Source organism: Cololabis saira, chromosome 15 (genome assembly GCF_033807715.1).
Source record: "Cololabis saira isolate AMF1-May2022 chromosome 15, fColSai1.1, whole genome shotgun sequence".
Lineage (NCBI taxonomy): Eukaryota > Metazoa > Chordata > Actinopteri > Beloniformes > Belonidae > Cololabis > Cololabis saira.
Window position 1 is genome coordinate 25636318 of NC_084601.1, and position 25033 is coordinate 25661350.

Sequence of the window (25033 nt, forward strand, 5' to 3'; positions counted from 1 at the left end):
ACAGTATCATTTAGAGAGGAATATAAATGTGAGGAAACACTTACATGCCTTCAGCCGTGTCAGGTCTAAAAACAGACAAATGCAAAAACACTTAGCATGCTGTGACATAAACCATGCGTTAGCTTGTGCGAGTATGCCAATAGAAAACCAGCTGATTAAGCATTTAATGGTGACTTAGTTAATGGTGTCAAATTAGGCGGCCAGATGGTGAGGGAGTTAGCGCTGGCTGCTCCGATTAGCAATGGAATATACTTTTCCTATACTTTAGTTGCAGTGACTTTGACATGTGTGACAGGTTAAGGGCTGAGTATACTTCTGCGTCACACACACGCAGAGCACACGGCGCACCCGTGGTGCCGTCACGAATCGTTCAGAGTTCTCCGTCTCTCCGTTTGGTCGCGGTGCAGTACCCCCCGCGGCCACTAGTTAGCGATCTTTTTCTGAATGGTTTATCCGACTTTTTCCGGTCACAGTAAATCAAAGAAATAAGGACAACTATTGTGCAAAAAACAAAAACAAAAAAAATCACATATAAACGAAGAAAAAAGCCCTGGAAGTTCACTACTGATTCAAACCGGAAACCGGAAATGCTTCGCTTTCAAACGAACCAATCACAGCCCTCTCGGTCTGCGTGTGGACGGCGTCTCCTCGACGCGTAGTTACAATTTTCGGGAGGTGCACGTCACTGACGGCGCATGTGACGGCGTGTCCTCTGCGTGTCCAAAAACCACACGCCGTAGACACGGCGTCGTTTTGACGCAGAAGTATAATTCAGCCTTTAACAGGAACGGAGCAGTCCTGAGCATCCTCCGAACCCGCAGCCAGGTTGGTTCACATCATTCGTGTGCATTTCAGAAACCACGACCTCCTACAATTTACTGATGAACTCACTTGGTCATCTGCCCCTTGTTCCTGTTGTTGTCCACACCGTTATAAGTGACAGCAGCTAGTTTCCTGCTGCGATAGTTTTCATAGTGAACATTGTTGGTCACATCCTTCAGGTCCTGCATGTGGGTCCTAGAAACAAAATAAAAGAAAGGCACATCAAAAACCCACACTGACTTCCTCTGGTGTGTGGAGGAACCTGGATAATTGCAGTAAGATCCCATCCATGGGAGCTGCAGCTGCCCTTTCCTCGGGGACAGTGCATGTTATCCCTTTACACCGCTGGGATTGTCAAGGCTTCCAAAGAGATGGTTGCAGGTGCAGATTCATTGGTGATAGGAAATGCTGAACATATGAGTGAGCTTTACTGTCTGAGTGTTAACTCTGGGATGGACTGGTATTGTAAGGTATTGTACTCTCCAACACTGAGCTGGATGGATGGTCTAGTGTTGTTTTTATCAGCCCGTTTTAATTCTAGTTTAAGTCTACTCTTTGGGTCAAGCTATCATTTTAGTTTTTATTCATGTTCATGCTCCTTTTAGTCGTGTCAAGTTTCAGTCCACTAAAAGTATGAGCATTTTAGTCTTATTTTAGTCAGGATTGTCCAGGACCATTTTAGTCTAGTTTTAGTCAAAGATTGTATTTAGCCAAACCCATATTACAATTCAAACAAGGTTATCTTATTATTATTAGGGCCCGAGCACTTGCAGTGCGAAGGCCCTATTGTATTTGCAGGAATTTTTATTATTATTTTCCTGACAAAAGGAAGGCCTTTTAGCCCCCCTAAACATGCCCAAAAACTCACCAAATTTTGCATGCAAGCCAGGCCTGGCGAAAAATTTGATATATAATGGTTTGCATTATTGGGCGTGGCAAAATGGCTCAACAGCGCCCCCTTGAAAACTTTGTGCCTCAAGCCCCACGATACGGTTTGACGTACATGCACGAAAATCGGTACACACCTGTATCATGGCCCAACGTAAAGAAAAGTCTCTTGGCGTCATGCCCGAAACCGGACAGGATGTCGGCCATTTTGAATTATTCGTGTCATTTTGGCGAAATTTATGCCATTCCTTCGGAAGTTAATTCAGCCCGAACCGTAACGTGCCCCCAAGTGTGTTATACATCAAAATGTGCGTCTTCATCCTCCGACACCACGCATTACTTTTCTCTTTCAAAAGCGTTACCGTGGCGACGCAAGACGCCAAAAAGCGCGCCGACGCCAAAAAGCGCGCCGACCCTTCATCTGATTGGTTCAGACCGAAAAAACTTTGCGCCTCCAGCCCCATAATACGGTTTGACGTACATGAACGAGAATCGGTACACACCTGTATCATGTCGCAACTAAAAGAAAAGTCTCTTGGTGCCATGGCCGAAAGAGAACAGGAAGTCGGCCATTTTGAACATTCTGAATTAATCGCGTAATTTTGGAGCAATATATGCCATTCCTTCGAGAATTAATTCAGCTTGAACCGTATCGTGAACCCAGATGTGTTATACATCAAAATGTGCGTCTCCATCCTGCGACTACACGCATTACTTTTCTCTTTGAAAAGTGTTACCGTGGCGACGCTAGACGCCAACAAGCGCGCCCACCCTTCATCTGGTTGGTCCATATTTGATAGTTCCCCAAAAGGCACCAAATTTGGCATGCAAGCCAGGCCTGGCGATAAATTTGATATTTCATGGTTTGCATTAATGGGCGTGGCAAAATGGCTCAACAGCGCCCCCCGGAAAACTTTGTGCCTCAAGCCCCACAATACGGTTTGACGTACATGCACGAAAATCGCTACACACCTGTATCATGGCACAACTTAAAGAAAAGTCTATTGGAGCCATGGCCGAAACCGAACAGGAAGTCGGCCATTTTGAATAAATTGTGTCATTTTGGCGAAATTTATGCCATTCCTTCGGCAGTTAATTCAGCCCGAACCGTAACGTGCACCCAGGTGTGTTATACATCAAAATGTGCGTCTACATCCTGCGACACCACGCATTACTTTTCTCTTTCAAAAGTGTTACCGTGGCGACGCTAGACGCCAAAAGGCGCGCCCCCCCTTCATGTGATTGGTCCATATTTGATAGTTCTCCAAAAGTCACCAAATTTTGCATGCAAGCCAGGCCTGGTGATAAATTTGATATTTCATGGTTTGCATAAATGGGCGTGGCCTAACGGCTCAACAGCGCCCCCTAGAATACTTTTATCTGCCATAACTTTTGAATGGTTTGACATAGGAAGTTGTGGGTGGTATCATGGGACTCTGTAATGAGTCCTTAAGCTTCGTTGGCCTTTATTAGCCCCGCCCCTTCTTCTGATTGGTTGTCCCTTTTTTCTGCTTTAACTTTTCAATGGTTTGACATAGGAAGTTGTGGGTGGTGTCATTTCTGATATGCTTATGGGGGGCGGTGGCCGTGAGTGCGAGGGCCCGTTCATCGCTGCTTGCAGCTTTAATTATATTATTGTTACCTTATAGACTCAAGAATACATTCATTCCAGATACAGAAGACTCTAATTTGAGTTTACAACATATTGATTTTTCTGCATTTCTCCCCATCTTTTTCTTTTCCGACGACACATTGGGTTTTCTTTTCCACGTCTACAGGACTGTCTCAGAAAATTAGAATATTGTGATAAAGTTCTTTATTTTCTGTAATGCAATTAAAAAAACAAAAATGTCATACATTCTGGATTCATTACAAATCAACTGAAATATTGCAAACCTTTTATTATTTTAATATGGCTGATTATGGCTTACAGTTTAAGATTAAGATTCACAGAATATTCACATTTTTTTAGATAGGATATTTGAGTTTTCTTAAGCTGTAAGCCATGATCAGCAATATTAAAATAATAAAAGGCTTGCAATATTTCAGTTGATTTATAATGAATCCAGAATGTATGACATTTTTGCCTTACAGAAAATAAAGGACTTTATTACAATATTCTAATTTTCTGAGACAGTCCTGTATGTAGGAAAGTGGATCCAAAGATGGTTTCTTCTTCTTCTCCCAGCCCCAGAGCAGATCCCAGCGTTTCTCTATGCAACTTTGTTTTTAATTGACGTGAACCTGGAGCTCTGCGTTAACGGCATCAGCCTCTAACTCTGCAGCTGCATCTTCTGGATCTGATTCCCCGCGGGCCGCGACTAGGATTGAGGACGTGACGTCACCCAGCAGCAGAACTAAACCTGAGGAAACTACTGAAAACATGGACATTACGGATCTTTGTTGGAACATCTCGTCTCGTTTTGGTCAACGACGATGAAGACACATTTTAGCAGAGTTTTCATTTTGTAAACTAGATTTTAGTCTGGTTTTTATTCCTCTACGATATTGCATTATATATTTAATTATCGTTATCGTCACATGACCAGCATTTTCATTTTGTCTCGTTTTCCTCAGGTGATAAAGGTTCGTTGACGATGATATTTAGTCATAATTTTCGTTTGAAGAAAGCAACTTTGGGATGGATGGAAGGATGGAAGGCAAGCCCCTTCAGAGCTGAATCATTTTAGTATATTCATAATCACATCCTGGAACAATGTTTGATTTAGCTTTACATTCCTGACACTCGTTTCTCCTGGGCAACACTTGGCTGTTAGCTGGCTCTGCTCAGATTCTCTCTGACTGGGAAACCCTTTATATATCGGAAATACAGAACACCACCATATTCTTTAAAATACTCTTACAGAATGTCATACTTGTTCCTGTTACATTCAGACATGTTCACAGTAGGGGTGTAACGGTATTTGTATTCGTCCCGTCCCGTCACGGTACGGGGGACACGGTTCGGTACACGCAGTCTTACGGCGAATACGTCTGACTGAGTTAAAAAAAAAATAAAAAATTAATCATCGTTTTTTTTTCCCCTTATAAATATCAAAAGTCACGTTCCATTACAGACCTAAATGTGTACTAGTCTGTGCATATCAATAAATATATGTGCAATTCATATATCATCACAAATTGTAGGCTATAATAACGATAAAATGTTCTAATTCTTAATTTACAACTGTCCTGAACGCATCAGGGCCGTGTGCCAGCGCGGATTGGGAATAAAGCCTGATTTATGGTACTGCGTTAAATCGACGCAGAGCATACGCCGACAGGTACGGCGCAGTCTACGGCGAGGTTACGCGCATACGCGCAACCTTCGCCGTAGGCGCTGCGTTGGTGTAACGCGGTACCATAAATCAGCCTTAACAGTCACAGCAAAGGAGATTAGCGCTAAAGTTTAAAAGAGGACTACGCATGTACAAAGTTTTGAATGTTACCCCGTTTTCCAGGTTACGTGGATTATTTTGGGTTATGGAAGCGTCAACTACCGTTGGTGAGTCAGTGTAACCTTCTTAAATAATTTCTTAAAAGAATGTTGTGGTAGCTTTGACCACCTGCCTATTTGAATGTGATTTGTGTTGTTGTCAACTAGACCACCGAGTCTATTCTCTGTTATAGAGCTCAGAAATGATGTTATAGACCGCTGTGTCTATATCTATCTAAATAGATTGTGTAATTTTAGACCAGTTAGGTTTTTTGTATTTAAGCTGTATCAAAGATGGAACTGAGTCAGTCCGTGACTATCTGAGTTTTCAGCTCCGCGTGTGTGTGTGTGTGTGTGTGTGTGTGTGTGTGTGTGTGTGTGTGTGTGTTTCTGGTAGGATGATGTTGTTGAACGTTAAAATGACTATCATAAGGCCCATGGAGAATGCTCCGCCCCCAGACGGCTCTGCCCATATGCAGCAGTAGAGGAGCCCGGGTTCAAGTATTTATTAAAAGTGCTCGAGCTCGTTACAATGTCCCATCCCACGCTCACATAAAAAACATAAAAAATTAAAAACACTAATGCACAAGTTAAATGTTTTATTCTATTTATTTTACACTTAAAAAAGAGATGCTTTTTAGTTTTGAACAAACTTTAACTTTCTAATGCTATGATCAAAATAAAGGAAGAAAAAACTTGTCTTATACATTTGGGACTTTTTGTATTTTTTTTCCCGTTGTACCGAACCCGTACCGAACCGTGACCCCTGTACCGAGGTACGTACCGAACCGTGACTTGTGTGTACCGTGACACCCCTAGTTCACAGTCATAATAAAGGAAACAAAACTTCAAAATGATGAACTGTTACAGATGATTAAGTCCAACATGGTTCTTATTTGAGCTTAATTATTGGAAGAGACAAATGGAATGCTGTTTGTCCTTTTTTTTTTTGAATGAACAACAATGAATATTTTTCAATATTAAAGGTTATTTATACTTAAATAGAGCGATAGTAAGGCCAGTACCAAAGCATGATGGGTATTTCATCTCACCTGATGAGCATGTTACGGAGGATTGTGAAGTCGCAATGATCCCCATTTTCCACTGAAAGAGAGAAAAATGAATAAAATAGTTTAGATGATGCCCCTGACATTATAACAGAGAAGCATAAGGATTGATGCGACGTCAGCTGGATTCCAGAGGGGCGAATCACAGTTGTTACAGAGAATCAGTTACTCAACAGACTTCAGCTCTAAACTCACCACACAAGTCTTATCTATAATAAAATGTTTTCGACAGCCTATTTTTGTACTTATTTAACATACATTTAATATTTATTTACATTTCTGTGTACATACTTCCACCTTTTTATAGTGTTTTTTACAACTTGTATTTCTTATATAGTGTCTTTTCTCCTGAACTGCTGATTATTATGTCTGGACTGCTGGTTTATGCACCAATGACAGATTAAAAAAAACAACCTTGAAACGTTGTCATTGTCTTTGAGAGAAAACCTTCAATGATTTGTGTTGTTTTTATTTCTTATTTATTCATCCTATTCTAAAGCTAATTCAAGTCCGCTACAGAAATTTGGCGAGCCAGCCAGAAGAATAATCAGTCTTTTTTTCTTATTTTCAAAATTATCAAAATCACAACTATATTTAAAAATTATCATTTAACATTTATTATTCATAAACAAGCTAAATAAAATAAAAAGTACATCTTCCTATTACAAGTCGTTCATTTTCTCTTTACTATCTTATCATTAAATCATTTAAAATCAATAGTGCAATTAAACAATTAAAACGATCCAGCTTAAGCTTAAAAAATACACACATAACATACACTGTCTCATATTAAAATATACACATCTGTTTTCACACTCAAAACGACGGCTAAAATGCCACAACAGCTGTAATTGTTTGTTTTTTGTACTGTTATTTAGCTGTTTACAGTCATAACGGCTGCCAACGGTAGTGCATGCTAACAGCTAGCGTATGCTAACTACTAAAGATCTTTTTCTCTTCTCTTATACGTTTTAAAACCTCCTTCAATACGGAGTTGAAGTTTGGAAGAATTGATGCTTTTATAGTTTTCATATTAAACAGAATATCTGGGGGGTCCCAGGAAGCAGCACATCTTCCAAAATAATGTCCAAGTGGACATGACTTTACTTTGGATACTGTTTAAAATTATCTCAATAGATTGAATAATTAAATCAAAGCGTGTCTGACTGATGAAGAAATAAAAAAAAAAGTTAAGTTCTAACACTGAATATAAGCAAGGTAAAAATTACAAGTCCACAGAATCCAAATGTGCAAACTTGAAAGAATGGTAAAAAGTTGAGAAGACAAAACTAAAGGTGGCGCAGCTGGTAGTGCAGCCGTCACAGCTGGAAGGTCCTGGGTTTGATTCCTGCCGGGGTCGCTGTGGGTGCTGAGTGCGACTTTAGCACCCTGGCGAAAGGACCTTTCTGTGTGGAGTTTGCATGTTCTCCCCGTGTTCTTGGGTAGCTAATGTGAGCTACTCTCACAAAAAAAGATGGGGTGGGAAAGATCAGGCCAGATTAACATGATCCTAGTCCGGCCGGAGAAGCCCCACCCTGACGGGTGAAAAGAAGCGGCGGTTCACTCCTCAAGTCAAGGAAGAGACTTGACCTTGAGCTCAGTGTAGGGCCCTCCCAGGGTTGGTAGAGGGAGCAATGCCCAGGTATGACTTAGGGTGCTTTCCCACCTGTCCCGTTTGGAACAGTTGTTCGGAAACAGGGAGCGTTTCCCCCTAAAGATCGGTTCGTTTGGTATATGTGAACACAGCAATCGCGCTCGGATGTGGGACAAAACAAGCGAGCCAAGATCAGCTAGGAGAGGTGGTCTCGGCTCGCTTCCATATCCAGACCAGATCATTTGCAGTGAGAACATAATCCACACAGCACACAGAAACAAACTAGCCACACTCGCTTACGATGCTCCATAGTTGTTTTTTCCGGGGGAACGGAAGAGGAAACTCCTTCCGCGTTCATTTCTGACCAATGAGAGAACAGTTGGTTCGCGCATAGCATTTGTTAACAGCTTTGAACCGCTACAGACGGTTGCCTTTTGAACACAAATGCCACAAACGAAAAACTAAACAACTGTATCGATTTAGTCCCTGAATCGGAACAAAACCAACGGGCCACAGGTCTGAAAGCACCCTTAGGTAGGAGCACTGGGTGATAAAAAAAAGAAAAGGGAAAAAAATTGGGGATAAAACTAAAAAAAAAAAACCTAAAATATCAAGACAATATTATATGTTTCACAGATGTCCACACGTGCACAGACAGCTGTAGTGGGTGCAGTAGCAGAAACCGCCACCAGGCGGAATCTTGTGCAGCTTTTCTGTCTCTCCTACAATGAAGCTCAGCACAGTTCTGAGAGGTTCCTGTACTGTTGCTTCTCAAGGATCTTCCTCTCCGTCTCTCCCTTACTCAGTTAGCTCGCCATATTCATGCTTTCATGTCACAAAAACATTTTTTGTATTGCAAAACAAACCCTGGTCAGACTAGCACGCCTCCACGTCTAACTGGTCCTGCTGGGTTTGGTCCTAAAGCGAACAGTCGAAGGTTTCTGACCTGGTTCCTTGACTGGTAAATATCTCTGAGCCTAGCCATCCAACCATACTTTTATCCTGTTCAGTGAGCATTGTGAGTACGTGCCATGTCTGTCTCGTGCTGTCGTAAACCTGTTCTCTGTATTTGTCCTGTGTCAAATTAATGACTGGAAAGATTGTGTGTGAGATGCCTTCTTCCATCTACTGCAAAACAAATCTACCTACGGGTACTAATAACGTCAATCTGAACTTGAACTTGAACCTGGTGTTGCAGCTTTGGCTCCGGTTCTCTGGTTAGATGCACGTCCCTGCATTTCAGTCAGCGTCACACGCCGGAACTAGTCACCCTCACTGATCCCTCCATGACACGACACGCTGCATGACCTGGGCCGTCCCAGACGACAGAGGACTTCTGTCCCAGCTCACCCTGCTACGAGCGCGTAGATGAAGGACATCTCCAGTGTTGAACAATATCAAGACTCTAATGACTTGGTCTATTGATCAGCTGGTTAAAATGCAACATGTTATGATGTATGAATGCGACTTGCTCTCAGAGGTCATTTTTCACTGCCAAAAATAAAGACAAACTATGGTAAAAGAACAGTGATGTACAGAGCTGTGTCTGCAGGGAACCCACTTCCTGAACACTTTAAGCAAACTATTAACATAAAAGAATTCAAATTGTTAGTAAAGAAACATCTCTTGAATAGATACATATAAAACGTTTTAATTATTATTAAATAATGTAGATAGTACATGGATATATATATATATATGAGAGAGAGAGAGAGAGAGAGAGAGAGAGAGAGAGAGAGAGAGAGAGAGAGAGAGAGAGAGAGAGAGAGAGAGAGAGAGAGAGAGAGAGAGAGAGGGAGAGAGAGATTGAGATTATTGGTGCAAACTATACATAGTTTGAATTTGTTGATGTTATAAAATGTATGAATATGTATTGTTTTTATTTATATCTAAATGTTAAACGGAATGACTTTTTATTTTTTCTTTATTTACTGTTTTTCCCTTCTTTTTTTATATGCTACCTCTTTAGGTTTGCTTTTAATTTTTGTTGTAATGTATTATGTTAGTGTATTATGTGTCGGACCCCAGGAAGAATAGCTGCAGTTTTGCTGTAGCTAATGCGGATCCAAATAAAACTATAAAACTATAAAAACGTGTTTGTTCTGTAACCATGACCCGGACCATCTTCTCCCCCTTTGCTACTTCTTTTCTTCTGTATTTTTTTCCCAAATAAAAGCTACAACTATTCTTTTGTTTTGCCTATTCTTAATTATTTATTATCAGCACATACTCATGGTCCGTCCTTACTTCCCCTCGGGGGTTACAGTTTAGGGTCTCATGATTGTTAAGTCTACACATACTGTTGTCACCGATATCTTGTACGAGGCGAGAAGCGTGCAGCGTTTACGAGCCCTGAACAACATTCCTCAGCTTTAGTTCCTCCCACACAGAAGAGACACACAAAGAGCCACGAGAGTCTATTTGGTTCTGGCTTCCCCGGGGCAGAACATCTGATGTCAGATGTCAGCTTTGACTTCAATTGCTTGACAAGCAGTGTTTTCTAATGGAATCCACTGTAATGCACTCAACACATAGTTGTAGATGACCGCACCAGCGTTGTAGCAGATGCAAACCAAAGATTCCTGAAAGGAACCAGCTGCTAGAAAACACCAAACATACGTTAAGAAAGGCAAGGAAGACAGTACTGAACTAATCAGTGTTGTGCAAGTTCCTACTTCTCATGAACTACTTCAAAGTTCAGTTCACATAGTTTAAAAATGAATAGTTCACCATTTTCACTTTGAACTAATTCAAATTCAGTTCATTTCAATATTTTTGATGAGAAGTATGAATGAAAGGCCACCCTATCCTAAAACTGTTCACTGTAAACATAAAAGATTTGCTTTCCTATTAATTTGATTGAAACTGCTTGATTTGGGCTTGTGAAGTTGTTCTTGTTCATCTGTGAACAATCTGACCGCACTAGTTAAGGTGGGCTCGTGGTTTCAGATGTGTGAGGTCGGACATTGCTTTTCAGTTGACTGGTTTAGAGTGGTTTGAGTTCAACTCTAAGCTCTCACCTTCAGCAACCCCCCAGGGGTACTGTCGCCCACGCACTCGCTTCCCGTCCACCTCCATGATGGTGTTACTCCCGACGACAGCCAGGGGTAACCGATCCTGCAGAGAGAAGGGCGGGGACACAACTGTTGCATAGCTCACACACAACTGCTAAAAATACCCTGCAGGCTGTGGATGTGCACCGCCACTCAGAAACCACGAGGGCTTCAAGTGATATTGACATGAAGAACTGCTTCCTATAATTCATAAAGCTACGATGGGGGAGCATTTGGAGGAACTGACCTTGATCTTCCTGGCCATCTTCAACTCCTCCTCATCATCCGTCTCCGGGAACTCATAGAGTTTTATTTTGTGCTCCTGAATTTCTTTCATGATCTGCTCAGCCGACAGAGAGAGCAGGGAAACATGAGAGGTGATGCAGACAAACAGGAGGGACAAACATGTCCAGATACATCAGCATCTGCAGCAAAGCTAAAGCTAAACCAGCAAAGCTAAACCACCACAGACACAGACATGCAGCCGACACAAACACACGCAAAAATGTATGTATATGTATGTATGTATATATATATATATATATATATATATATATATATATATATAAATGGATGCATACTGTCATTGTCCACATTTTCCCACCATAGTAACATTTTCTGATAAATATCTGCACTGACCAAACCATATTTGCTCAAATTGCTACTGCTTGAAATATTAAATTGCCAAGCTGTCAAACTTCTATAAAATAAAATTGACTTCTAATGCGTCTTAAAAAAAAACAGTGTCAAATGAATTTGACAGTCACCGAAAGCCTCAATAAAAAAAAATCTGCAGTCATAGAAGGGGGGAGTTCCTCTGAAACATTGTTGGTGGCATGAACAGTGTCCCCATTCATTTCTCATGAATCATGAGAAACACAAACATGAATATGAGCACCAAAGCTGGCAGTGTGAAGGTTTCTCCTCTAGCTAGTTCTAGTTTCTGCTTTAGGACTTTAAACATATTCTGTTGCATTCAAACGTCTCATTTAGGAGGCCGCTCTCTGGTGTTTGTGCTCATTTAACATTGAAAGGAAAGAGACAACCTTAATATCCAGCTCCAGAAAAACACACAAAAATCCAACACACCGTCAAAAAGTGAATCACAAGATAGATATATATATATATATATATATATATATATATATATATATATATATATATATATATATATATATATATATATATATATATATATATATATATATATATTATTGAAGATGTGAGCCAAGCAACAGGATGAGTGATGCAAGCAGGAGTAACACACACACACATACACACCTGTCTTTTGAACTGATGGCACTCCTCAGGAGTGAGTGTGTCTGCTTTGGCAATGAGGGGGATTATGTTGACTTTTTCATGTAACCGTTTCATGAATTCAATATCCAGGGGCTTGAGTCTGCAGGCAAACACAATCAAAAACAAAATCACATGAAAGTTTGCAGGTCAGCGAGGCAGTGAGGTTTGAGGGTGAGCAGGCCTGGTTCTAGTGGACCTGGCGATGGAGTAAGGGCGCTTTTCCACTAGAACCTACTCAGCCCGATTTGACTCTCCTCCACTCGGTTTGGTTCTTTTCCACTAGGGGTCTAACGTGCCGAGTTGATACTTTTTCTGTATCTACTCTGCCGAGGTTCTAAGCGGCTGAGTCACACTACAGGCCACCGATTGGTCGGGGGGTTGGAGTCAGACGTCTGAGTCAGGAGGTGGAAATCAGAGAAAGAGCGACTCGCGGCTTCTTGTTCATTCTATTCGACAGGCAATGGCAGCAAAAGTCTGTTTCATGATCCAACTCTGAGGTGCAGATGTTCATAAACCTGGTGGCTGAGGAGAGAATTCAAAAGGGATCTAGATGGGCGATAAGGAACGACCAGATCTACCAGGAGCTCTGTCACTTCATAGCTGCTCACGGCTCCCAGCTGACTTTTCAGCAAACAAAAAAATTTAAAAGTGTTGCCGCTTCTTTCACTCTCATTTTTTAACTTGATATCGTACACAAGCCACAGACCCAGCAGCTCATATATCATCTCCTCCAGGTTCTACATCTTTAGTGTTGTTATCTTCTTTGTTTAGATCACACAATCACATACGTCACAGCAGCTTCACTCCAACCTCCTACTTCTGATCTGGGTATTGAAAAGAAACGAAGGCAAGGCGAGTCGAGTCGAGCTGAGTAGGTACTAGTGTATTTGATTTGATTTATTTATTTGCACATTTTTGAAAGAAGGAAAGAAAAATATACAATAGTGTGTTTAGAGAAAATTAAAAAAGAAATTAAAAGCGTAAAAGTGCCAAAGGTCTGCTTGTTTGGGCCGCTTCAAACAGCGACATCCACAGCCCACATGCTCACATGTGCTGTGTACTCTGATCAGAGGTGTCAAGTAATGAAGTACAAATACTTCGTTACCTTACTTAAGTAGAAATTTTGGTTATCTATACTTCACTGGAGTAATTATTTTTCAGACGACTTTTTACTTTTACTCCTTACATTTTAACGCAATTATCTGTACTTTTTCCTCCTTACATTTTAAAAACAGCCCCGTTACTCTATTTCATTTCGGCCTTTAAAAAAAACTATCCAGTTAAATTGCTCCATCCGGATAGAGTGAATTTGGTTGTGGTTGTTTCAGATGTTCTTGTCCAGTTTTGTTCTTACATCCGTTCCCTCAGATTCCTGCAACTAAACTTGGATGTACATTCCAATAAAGGTTAGGATAAATGATAACATGCCTCTGAAGTTTGACTTTTTGCACCATTACAATACTTATAGGCAACTAGTCATCATATCTCCTGCTCTCTGAAACACATGTTAATGCTCAATAGTACACATATATGGTTCTTTAATATATTTGCATTATACTAAGATGCATTCATTTTCAATGGCTTTTGTCCTTAATGGCTTTTTTCCCCCTTACATTACTTTTACTTTTATACTTTAAGTAGTTTTGAAACCAGTACTTTTATACTTTTACTTGAGTAAAAAACTTGAGTTGAAACTCTAGTATCTATACGTCTACCTGAGTAATGAATGTGAATACTTTTGACACCTCTGACTCTGATAATGATGTCATTCCATTTCCCTGTCGAACAAGCTTAACAAGTGTGCATGAGGCTCGTGTTCAATGCAAATTTAATCTTTTTGATGACAGGTAAATCCCACTGAGCTCAGACATCTAACTGCTGCCAAAAGAATCACAGCAGAGCAATATGTGAGCCATGGCGCGCCGCTTCTGAGACACACATGGTTGAGATTCAGAGGGCTCTCCATGAATGTTTTTAGAGCTGCATCCACTCATGGACATAGTCAACAGAAATCAATGACTATTTTATATATATGAAATTATTATTTGCCAGTTAATGTAATACTTTAGCTAATTACGTCTTCACACGTCTGTTTCATGCTGTGGATTTGAACTTACAACACTGTCTAGAGGAATGATGGTGTTCATGTTTCTTTTAATGACATCAGTCAGTATAATAGCATCCAACAGTTTTAAAAGCACAGATATTTTTGTCTTCGTTTCAGGTGGTTAGTGCAACATATTTTCTGATGCGCTCTCTGTCCGCTGGGGGAGGTGTCCCCTCTGTCAGGGCACACTTTGGTCTTTACAAGGTCAACGGGGCAGAACTTCACTGTGAGCCACACAAAGAGCAGAGAACTTTCTAAACACTCCACCAAAAGCATGCAGTGTTTGTTATTGAGACTAAAGACCTAATATTTCAGGTACTGCTCTCCAAAACCCAATTAAACTCTCTATAATGCTGGATTCACACTGAAAGCGTAAAAATCTCTGCAGAACTGGAGGGAACAAAGTGCATATAGTCTACATATATCTATATATAGCTGCACATCTTCAGTTTCCGATTTCACCATAGATCACACTTTGGGAAGCCTTCTTTATATTTTAGCGTTATTTCCACATAGATAAGAGTGAGTTTGATGCTCCTTAACAACTTTGGTCCTGGATCAACATCAACCATCAGAGTCGTTGGTCCCGGTGAAGCTGCAGTCTGTCTGCGGTGAACACTGACACACCGGGTTGGAGTGGATTTGGTCATAATGTTTAAAATGTGTTTTGTGATTAATAAGCACGGGTTTTAATTATTTTGCGTTGGATCGATGTAGCAAATAAAATCGTTTGGACCATCCAGCTCCTCAACCGTCAGTTATTGTTTCACATGAGCAGTTCATGTAAAAACGGCAGTCAAATCAGCAAATATATTAATTCCTGATAAAATAAGTTTGTTAGTAAACAGCTCTGCTCATGTGTGCATGTGAATGAGTGTACGTTTGTGTGTACATGAAAGTACAATCTGCTTTCATAGAAAATGAATGGCAACCAGACGCCAATGACGCCTGTGGCGCTTTCAGTGTGAATCCAGGGTAACTCTCACTATTAGCTGTGGGCGTCTCTCAGCTTACATTTATTCTAATGTAAATCTTATCTGTCACAAAATATCTTAAACGGTCTAAGAGTTATGGCTATGAGAAGTACTCCGACAGTACTTCCACTAGTACCTACTCAGCGCGCCTCGACTCGGCATGCCTCGTCCTCGTTTGTTTTTACACACCCATGTGAGAAGTGGTGAGAAGTGGGTGGGTTTGGGTGAAGCTGCTGTGACGTACTCGATTGCGCAACCCCTTTGTTCGTGTCGGCGCTGATCAGAAATCAGCTTGGAGCCGCGAGCGGCTGAGAAGAAACAGAGCTCCTGGTAGATCTGGTCGTTCCTTATCGCCCGTCTAGATCCCTTTTTAATTCTCTCCTCAGCCACCAGGTTTATGAACATCTGCACCTCAGAGTTGGATCACCAAACAGACGTTTGCGCTGTATAATAAAATCACCGCTCCCCGCGAGTCGTTCTCCCGCTCCCCGCTTCCTAGGTTTCAAATGTCTGACGGCCCCGCCCCCGACCAATCTGTGGCGTGTAGTGTGATGACGTCAGATATAGGGCTGACTCAGCACGCTTAGAACCTCGGAAGAATAGGTACAGAAAAAGTATCTGCTCGGCACGCCTCCACCCTCCTCGGCCCGTAGTGGAAAAGCGCAAGACGGGAGCGTGCCGAGTCGAGGCGCGCTGAGTAGGTACTAGTGGAAAAGCGCCATTAGTCCTCTGGCATTTATGTGGTTTAAATCGTGGGTGTTAGTCCTGAAACCAAAGATGTCCCAAGCATGATGTAAGAAACTGTGAAAACACAGCAGAGACTAAAGCCCTGCTAATTATACAACTTTATTTCTAAACTACTTGTCACTCCAAGCCAGACTTGAAAGTTTATTTCCCTTTGATTTTGTTTAATGACTGTTTATTTATATTCTTTTTTGTTTTGTGTAAATGTTTTTTTTTTGTTTTTTTTTGTATGCTCGAAATAAAGATTTCAATCAATCAATTGTATTGGAGCACAGAATCTGAATTCCCCTGAACAGAAGTTGGGCAGCCTGTGGGACCAGCGTTGTACCTACCCATGTCCAGACGGGGCTATGAAGTAGAGGCAGCAGTGGACTCTGTTGTCTGGCATCTGCCGTCTGTTGACCCTCGATTCTGCATTGAGGTAATCTTCAAACTTGTTGTCGATGTAATCGATGACTGGCTGCCAGCTGAGCATTACATATCATTCACATCAACATAAAGTAAATGGTTGACATTTTAGTCAGCTGTAACTTGTAGAAACAGTTAAGTGCTGGAGGTCCTCACCAGTTACTGTTGTCAACGGCATCCCCGAAGCCAGGAGTGTCAACGATGGTGAGCAGGAGGTGGACTCCTCCTTCTTTCACTAGAACCTTTGACTGTTCAACCTGCAAACATGGAGAATGTTGGAGGTAATCAGCAAGTATTACATATTAACTACAAAAGAGAGTATTGTAATTGCCTCATGAAGTATTATTCTAATGTCTCTGTTGAATATCTACTGACATCTTGACCTGCAGCCCCCCCCCCGACCACCAGTGCCTGCTGTCTACATCTGTTTATATAGTCAACCTTGTAGTGCACCAACTAACCAGGCATCAGTCATATGTACATACAACTCTTAGTTCTCCTGCTCACGGATAATTAACACTAATATCTTGTCTTTTGTACCACTGACAATATATCTGAGTCTCTCCTTTCTCTGTTCTTCATTCTCTCTGTCTATTCTCTCTTTTCCTGCTCTGCCCAGCTGGTCTTCAGCAACAGGGTCCCCCCTTATGATCCAGGTCCTGGTCCAGGTTTCTTCCCTCCTAAAGGGGAGTTTTTACCTGCCGTTGTTTATGTAATAATTGCTTGGGGTCATATTCTAGTCTCTGGAAAGATCCTAGAGACAACCTTTTTTTTTTTTTAAGTACAACACTTTGCAAAGGTCTTAGGGCACAGCTTGTGTTGCTGTTTTGTTAAGATTTAAAAGACATCACTACTTCACAAGCCTAGAACGAGGGGGGCAGGGGTCTGGGTGCAGCTTATAAATGTGGAGGTAGGTTCAATATGCTCATTGAATTTTGCCATTAATTAATAAAAAAAAAAAGATTTTCAATTATGAAAATAATGTAAATACAAACAGCATAAATCAAATGAACTCAAATACGAATGACATGTCCACCCCCTCAAAGAGAAACCAAGTATAAAGTATCATCTATTTACATATAAAAATAGATAGATGAAGAGCTAAATGTAAAATAAAGAAGTGTAAAGTCTGCTCAAAGGTAATACAAGGCTCTGCTATTAACAGAACAATCAGAAATCGAAACGGAAGAAAGGAGACATGAGTGCGGAGGATAATGCGGCCGGTGGCAGTGCAGAATCTAATTTTGTGCCAAAACATAAATCATCCTCCATTATTTGGAGGTATTTTGGATTTAGAAAGGATGATGTCGACCAGAGCGAGGTGTTGTGCAAGTCGTGCTTGGTGAAAATTGCGACGTGTATTTCGCGGCCATCCGTTTTTTTTTTTGAAATTACAAAATAAAAATAGAGAAATAAACCAAAATAATCCGTTCCCCATCTTTTGTTTTGATAATAAAAAATTCATTGATGTGTTTGAAAATCGAAATTGGGAATTAAAACAGCGAGTGGAAAACTCTTTTCTCTATTTCCTATTCGTTGGAGGATACTGAAAAACAAGGATTGGACAAATGGGGGGATTGCACATGCGCAGTAATAAATTAAGAAAGTTGTTTCTGGTTCTTTTGTTGATCAGATTGAAAGTTAACATTTTTAGATATTTAATTGTTGAAACAGAAAATAAATCAAATATGAAACCTGGGAGTGAAACATGAGTTTAATCTGTAATCTGTCTTCACTCCGTCATGAAACTGCAGTGATGTTGTGACAGTCCGTTCAGCTGCAGCGTCCAATCAATAACATGTACTGAACTCTAACTCTAACTGCATTGGTTATTTATCGTTAAAGCGGAGCTACAGTAAAATATTTTGATTATTATTTATTATTGAGTGACTTTATGTTAATGTTGATGACTGGCAGTGAGTTCTAATCAATAAAACTGCACTCTTTTGATTTCTGATGTTTTTATTTTTCTGAAAAATGCTTGGTTTTCACCGAACCGAAGTCATATCGTATCGTATTGATATCGAGATATCTGGCATGAATATCGAGATATGAAATTTTGTCCATATCGTTCAACCCTAATACGCACAAGATCAGAGTCTCGACTAATATAACATAAAAGGCTGGTACATTTTATCAAAGGTCGTGGAAGTCAAACAAACACCATGTTGAATCCTCTCTAAATGCACTAAATGCAATAAATTGATGGAGCCTATCCCAGTTCATTACACGCGACAGGGGTACGCGCTTGACAGGGTGCCAGTATTGTGACGGCCCTGCATAGTGTGTGCTGGGTAGATCACTTTAATGCATGTCTGTCTCCGATTACTGCAGCCAGTCAGATTGGAAACAGATTGGAAACAGATTGGAAACAGCTGGTATCCTATAAGAGCCACAGGATAAAAGATCTCCACTGGTAGAGTCTTGGGGCTTTTCCCTGCCAGCACCATTTCTACTTTTGTTTGCTTATTTTCATTATTTAAGTTACCAAAATAAACTTCCCCTCTCTGTTTTTGTAATGTTCACAAAACCAAGCAATGCCCAGAAAAATGTCCCTGAATTAGACATGGCTGCCAACTTCAGCTGGCTCTTTTCCATATTCATGTTAAACAAGTCCATAAACCTATGAAATGACAACTAAAACCATTTTACAGCAGATCCCACTCCAAAAACTGGAGAGCTTGGGGTTAGCAACCCTGGTCCTAGAGAGATGCAGTCCTGCATGTTTTAGGCCCCGTTTACACGAAGCAAAAACGGTGGCGTTTTCATGCGTTTTGGCCGTTCGTTTACACGAAAACGAAGCTCAAAGTCACCAAAAACGATCATTTCTGAAAACTCCGGCCAAAGTGGAGATTTTCAAAAACTCAGTTTTCACGTTTGCTTGTAAACGGAGGGAAACGGAGATTTAGGCTTGAGAACGTCACATTATGCAACAGAAACGTCACCATCATCATTTGTGCGACCTGTGTTTACAATTTGTTTGGCCACCGTCAATATTTTCTTGTATTTTACCTGTTTTATATTCTAAAGTCACACTTAAAAGTAACTCCACTTCTCTGTCACTCCAAACGAAAGACTCTCGTTCTGTCTTTGGAAGTAACTGGCAGTCAAGGCTGATTTATGGTTCCGCGTTACACCAACGCAGAGCCTACGGCGTAGGTTACGCGGCGACGCTCACCGTACGTAGGCTACGCCGCCGATTTAACGCGGAACCATATTATTCAGGCTTCACACGTGTCATTTGTTGACGTTTTTTTCCAGGATTCTGATTGGCTAGCATGACTTTACGCTTCTCGTTACACTGCCCCCTGCAGGTTTGGATGCTCATAGCACCTTAACAGCTTATTTATGCGGGGTCGTGTAAACGAGGATATTTTTCAAAACGTACAGGGGGAAATATCAGTTTTTGTAAATACCCGGCTATGTGTAAACGTGGCCTTAGATGTTTCCCTGCTTCAAGCACACCTTGACAAGTAGCTGTATCGTTAACAGCCTTGTGCAGACCTGGATGACAAGCTGATGACGACCTTTAATTAGAATCAGGTGTGTTGATGCAAGGGGACATCTAAAACCTATCATCAGGGTTGCCGACCCCTGGGACAGACGGAAGCATGGTTGTGGGGAGCTGCAGAGGAAAAACACAAAGAAAGATGCCCTGAACCCATCAGCAAGACCAGCAGGAAGGGGCTATGCTTTCATTCACTCTGATCCACTCATCAATGTGGAGTTGAGACAGAACTCGTGATGACCACATGAACTTTGATTGAATCTGCAGATATATGAACCAGATCTCATGCCCCATTTTCCCCTCTGAGACTTGGAGTGTCCACGGGCTGAATGAGTGATGAGCTGCAGTCAGTCGGGTCAGCTCAGGTTCACATAGCAGTTAGCGAGTTCCAGTCCCCAGAAAACAGACACTTTGTAAACAGCCTTTCATCACAGGCTGAAATGAATAAAAACATGTTTTTAATTTGAATATAACCAAGATGGTCTGGAGGCCTGTCCAGGGTGGACCCCTGCCTCTCACCTGTAACTAGCTGGGATAGGCTCCAGCAGACCCCCGTGACCCTGCACAGGATCAAACAGGAAACGATGGCTGGATGGATAACCGAGTGATAAATTATGATCACAGGGAATATTTGTGTATCACAGATGTAGAATACTTGCTCTCACTTAAGCCACATTTACATTTAGATGAGCCCTAGCCTTATAGTTAGGCAGCACTGTAGGAGGCCTGTGGTACGTTTGCAGGCTGTTTACAGTACGGGTCTCGCTGCATTCATTCACTCCAAAACACAACCCAACACATCTCTCGGACAGGAAAACATGAGCCTTGAGTCCACTCTAGTCTCCTGCTGCCATCTTAAGTCCAGGTGATCATTTATTGGGGGAAAAACAAGGTCACTATTAAAAAGTTGTTGGGGGCGCGTCTCAGAATGCATAGTGAGTAGACGTGTTTTCCAACGTAACTCCAATTGTTTACTATTTTTTTTAGTTTGTTATAAGTTTGTCATGTCAACCTGAGATTTGGTCTGTTTCCCTTTATTTTATTTTTTATTTTTTTGTTGGGATTGTTCTTCTTCCTACAGAAGAGTATTAGGGCCATCCAGGAGAAAAAATATTTGAGAGGAGAAGATTTTTTTTTATTGTGCACTTCGAAGTCGAAATGTCGAGAAAAAAGTTGAAATGTCGAGATTAATGTTGAAATACAATTTTGTGAATAAAGTCGAAATTTCGTGAATAAAGTCAAAATTTTGAGAGTAAAGTTGAAATACAATATGGTGAATAAAGTGGAAATGTCTCCTCTGGCCCATCAAATCCAGTTAGGAGAGCGACTGACAGCTATGCAGCAGCAGCCGGAACTAACTAACTAACTTACATCCTTGGAGTGGAACGTTAAGGGTACGTTTCTGAAGTTATGCAACTGCATATGTGTGATATGTGTTTCAAATCAATATCGTAAAGCCAATTCTTGTATTCTGAACCTTGTTGTTCAACTATATTCACGAAATTTCAACTTTTTTCAAGTGTACAATAAAACAAAAATCTTCCTTCTCTAAAATATTATTTTTATTTTTCTCCTGCATGGCTCTAATACTCTTCTGTACTTCTTCCAAGGTTGTTGTAAAAAAAAAAAAAAAGAAGAAGAAAAAAGTGAATATGATTTTTGTGTGAAGTTTTCTTATTTTCAGGCATGTTGTTTTGCCTTCTAATGTTTCTATTGTTTTATTCATAGTGTCCTCTAACGGTAGCAATATCGACCGGTCATTTCTTCTGCGGTGGTTTTCATACCGTGACTTGGTTTGACCGGTGAGGCTGAGCTGGTGAGTTGGTATACGAAATAATTTTAATTTGTGTTAAATATTATAAATATGTCTGTGAAATTAACATAGGGATGTTTATATTTATACAGTTTGTATTTTTATGTTTTCAGTTGATTACCTGCTGACAGCACGATCGCTGTTTAAGTTAGCATGTGTGGAGTCGCTAATGGAAAAGCAGCACCATTGAGAAAAAAAAAAGAAACAAAGGCCAGGCCTGTATTTTTGCAAAATGTCCGGTGTTTAGACTGGTTCAAATCACACAGGTTACAAAAAAAATGGGGTTAGTTTCTGATTTGTATCATTAGAAAAAATGAACAACACTTTACCAGAAGGTTAAGCTTAAATGACTAGTGTCGACATGACTAAATACATTACCTGTACAGTTTTTTTGATTCGATGAGAAGGACCCGGATATTCAGGGGAGTACAGGTCTGTCAGAAAGAGCGAGTTGATCAACGTTGATTTTCCCAGCCCAGATTCTCCTACAAGACAAAGACAGAGTGACTAGAAGAATGCTGCACTTGTTTCCTCATCTATTTCAACTGAATAACAACATGACACAATGTCCAGATCTTTATCAGGTCAATTTCTCTGGAATCTTTTTCAGTTCAACATTCTTTACATGCTTGATACTCAAACAACCCCCCCCCCCTCCTACTCCACCCCATGTGTCTGTCCAAATTATAGTCTGCATTTCAGGAACGTAATCAAAGAATCACACGGAGGGGGGGAAAGGAAGGAAGACTCAGCATAAACACACATTTCCCCAGTAGGAGGGGAGAAATCAATGAATCCAAAACACAACTAACAGTTCCCATCTGTTCTGTCCCATTTCAATGTTTCTCCTGCATATTGTATGATCAGCACAGGGAATAATCATACACTCAGCCGAATCACTGCCATAAGCTGAGCTGAATGAGACACAGCTTGATGATGCTGATATGATCAATCATCTCATCTGTTTAGTTACATCATGATTTTTGGAAATTCATTTCAATTTTATTTCTATAGCATCTATTACAACAGACGTCTCTATAGGCGCATAACCAAAAACAATGGCTGGTGAAAGAAGGAGGGGGTGATGGGCATCGCTCAGTGGATCATGTTGGAGTCCCCCTGCAGCGTAGCTCTATAGCAGCGTAGCTCTATAGCAGCGTAGCTCTATAGCAGCGTAGCTCTATAGCAGCGTAGCTCTATAGCAGCGTAGATCTACAGCAGCGTAGATCTATAGCAGCATTTCTGGATGAAGCTCTGCTTAAGACCAGCTGCTCTAGTCTGGTCCTGCAGCTGCAGCTAAGACTACTGGCCATAACACACTAGAGTTACACTAACTAGTGGTTTACTAACACTAACTAGTGGTTTACTAACACTAACTAGAGGTTTACTAAACACTAACTAGTGGTTTACTAACACTAACTAGAGGTTTACTAAACACTAACTATAGGCTTTACTTTAACAGAAAGGTTTTCAGTTTGGTTTTAAAGGTGGAGGTGGTGTCAGCCTCCTTAACCCAGATTGGAAGTTGGTTCCATAGTAACGGTTCCTGATAGCAGAACGCCCGCCCAAATCTACATTTGGATACTCTAGGAACTACGAGAGTTCTGTTAGGAACATACCGTACTATCAGGTCTTGGAGATAACGAGGAGCTAAGCTGTTTTGGGCTTTATACGCAAGCAATAACATTTTTGAATTGGATTCTGAGTTTTATAGGGGGGCCAATGGAGCGAAGCTAACACTGGAGAAATGTGGTCTGTCTTGCTGATTCCTGTCAGCACTCGCTGCTGCATTTTGGATCAGCTGGAGGATATTCAGAGAATTACTTGATCCATCCACACTGGTGCACATTCACATGTCATTTAGCCTTTCAAAAGCTTCGAACGCCAAAACACGATTAAGTCAGATTGTCCTAGGTCTTTCAGACCACAACTAAAGGCCGAAATATGGTTCTGCATCAAAACGGCGCCGTGCCTACGGCGTGTGGTTTGGGTCCACGCAGACCACACGCCGTCACCTGCGCCGTCACTGACGTGCACCTCCTGAAAATTGTAACTATGCGTCGAGGCGACGTAGACCACACGCAGACGGAGAGGGCTGTGATTGGTTCACTTGGTAGCAATGCATTTCCGGTTTCCGGTTTGAAGCAGTCGTGAACTTTTAGCGCTCTTTTCTTCGTTTATGTGTGATTTTTTTTGTTTTTGTTTTTGGCACAATAGTTGTCCTTATTGTAGCAGTAGGTCAGCAGCTGGGGCCAATCAAGAGGAACACAGGGACTCATTAAAAGCAGGTGTGACGAAGGGTGTCACTCTCTCTGTGTCCTTCGTGGGAGTTGGCTGTGTTCCTGACTCTCTGCGCCCCGGACTGAAACTGTCACTGTTTTAAAATGTAGAGGCATAGCACTGACTGCCGTTTATTTTAGTTTAGTATTTTATGTTTTGGTTTTATTGGTTTTATTGGTTTTAACATTCTGTCTTCTCCTGTTTTCTAGCATTGCGGCTGGCGGTGTCCTCCATTCACCGTGTGGTTGAGGCGCTGGGAGTTCACTTATAGTGTGGTGGTTTCATTTGATGTGTGTTGGGTTTATACTTTTCTTTAATATTTCTGATTTACTTTACTCCCAGCGTCCTGGGCAGTGAGTGGTTGGCTCCCCAGCCGTGATGTGTCTGTCTATCTTCTTTTCCTTCATTGACTGTGGTATTTTAGAGTTTTATTCATTGTGAAATAAATGGCAGATTGACCCACGCTGACCGTCTTGGCTCTTTAATAGAAGCCCCTGTTTATCGGTGCATCATCCTCAAGGTTACAATATCTCTTTGATTTACTGTGACCGGAAAAAGTCGGATAAACCATTCAGAAAAAGATCGCTAACTAGCGGCCGCGGGGGGTACTGCACCGCGACGAAATGGAGTGACGGAGAAGTCCGAAGGGTTCACGACGGCGTCACGGCTGCGGCGTGTGCTCTGAGTTGGTTTGACGCAGAACCTTAATTCAGCCTTAAATCAGTGCACGTCCATGAAATCAGAGAACCACTGAACTCAGAGGTGGACAGGGGCACAAACTTTGGTGGATGTCAGTTTGGAGTTATTGATGACACCCATGCAGGGAACTGCAGCAGAGCTTAATACCAGAGTGGGAGGAGAGCAAGAACAAGCTGCTGAACAAAAGCATTTGTGTGAGTGAAAAGGCAGTTATAAACAAGCCTGGAACCAGAGCCAAAGAGCAGTTCCTGACCTTCACAAGTGGCTGTGGCCATGAACAACATGAACCACAGCTGCAAACACACCAGCCACTCCATAATACATTACTGGCCATGATGACA

General features: G+C 41.3%; 1 protein-coding gene across 2 annotated transcripts in view; it reads right to left on the minus strand.

Moving 5' to 3' along the window:
* LOC133460549 (septin-7) overlaps positions 1-25033 on the minus strand; it is a 34405-nt gene that overhangs the window by 5219 nt on the left and 4153 nt on the right. Inside the window, exons 2-10 of one of the 2 annotated variants that reach the window (XM_061741171.1) lie at positions 22092-22198; positions 16549-16649; positions 16317-16451; positions 12142-12259; positions 11108-11200; positions 10828-10924; positions 6199-6250; positions 892-1017; positions 45-65 (exon numbers count right to left, since the gene is read on the minus strand). In XM_061741171.1, the coding sequence (XP_061597155.1) occupies positions 45-65; positions 892-1017; positions 6199-6250; positions 10828-10924; positions 11108-11200; positions 12142-12259; positions 16317-16451; positions 16549-16649; positions 22092-22198 (850 nt within the window). The remainder of the gene's footprint in view (positions 1-44; positions 66-891; positions 1018-6198; positions 6251-10827; positions 10925-11107; positions 11201-12141; positions 12260-16316; positions 16452-16548; positions 16650-22091; positions 22199-25033) is intronic. The other variant, XM_061741172.1, reaches the window with a different exon arrangement.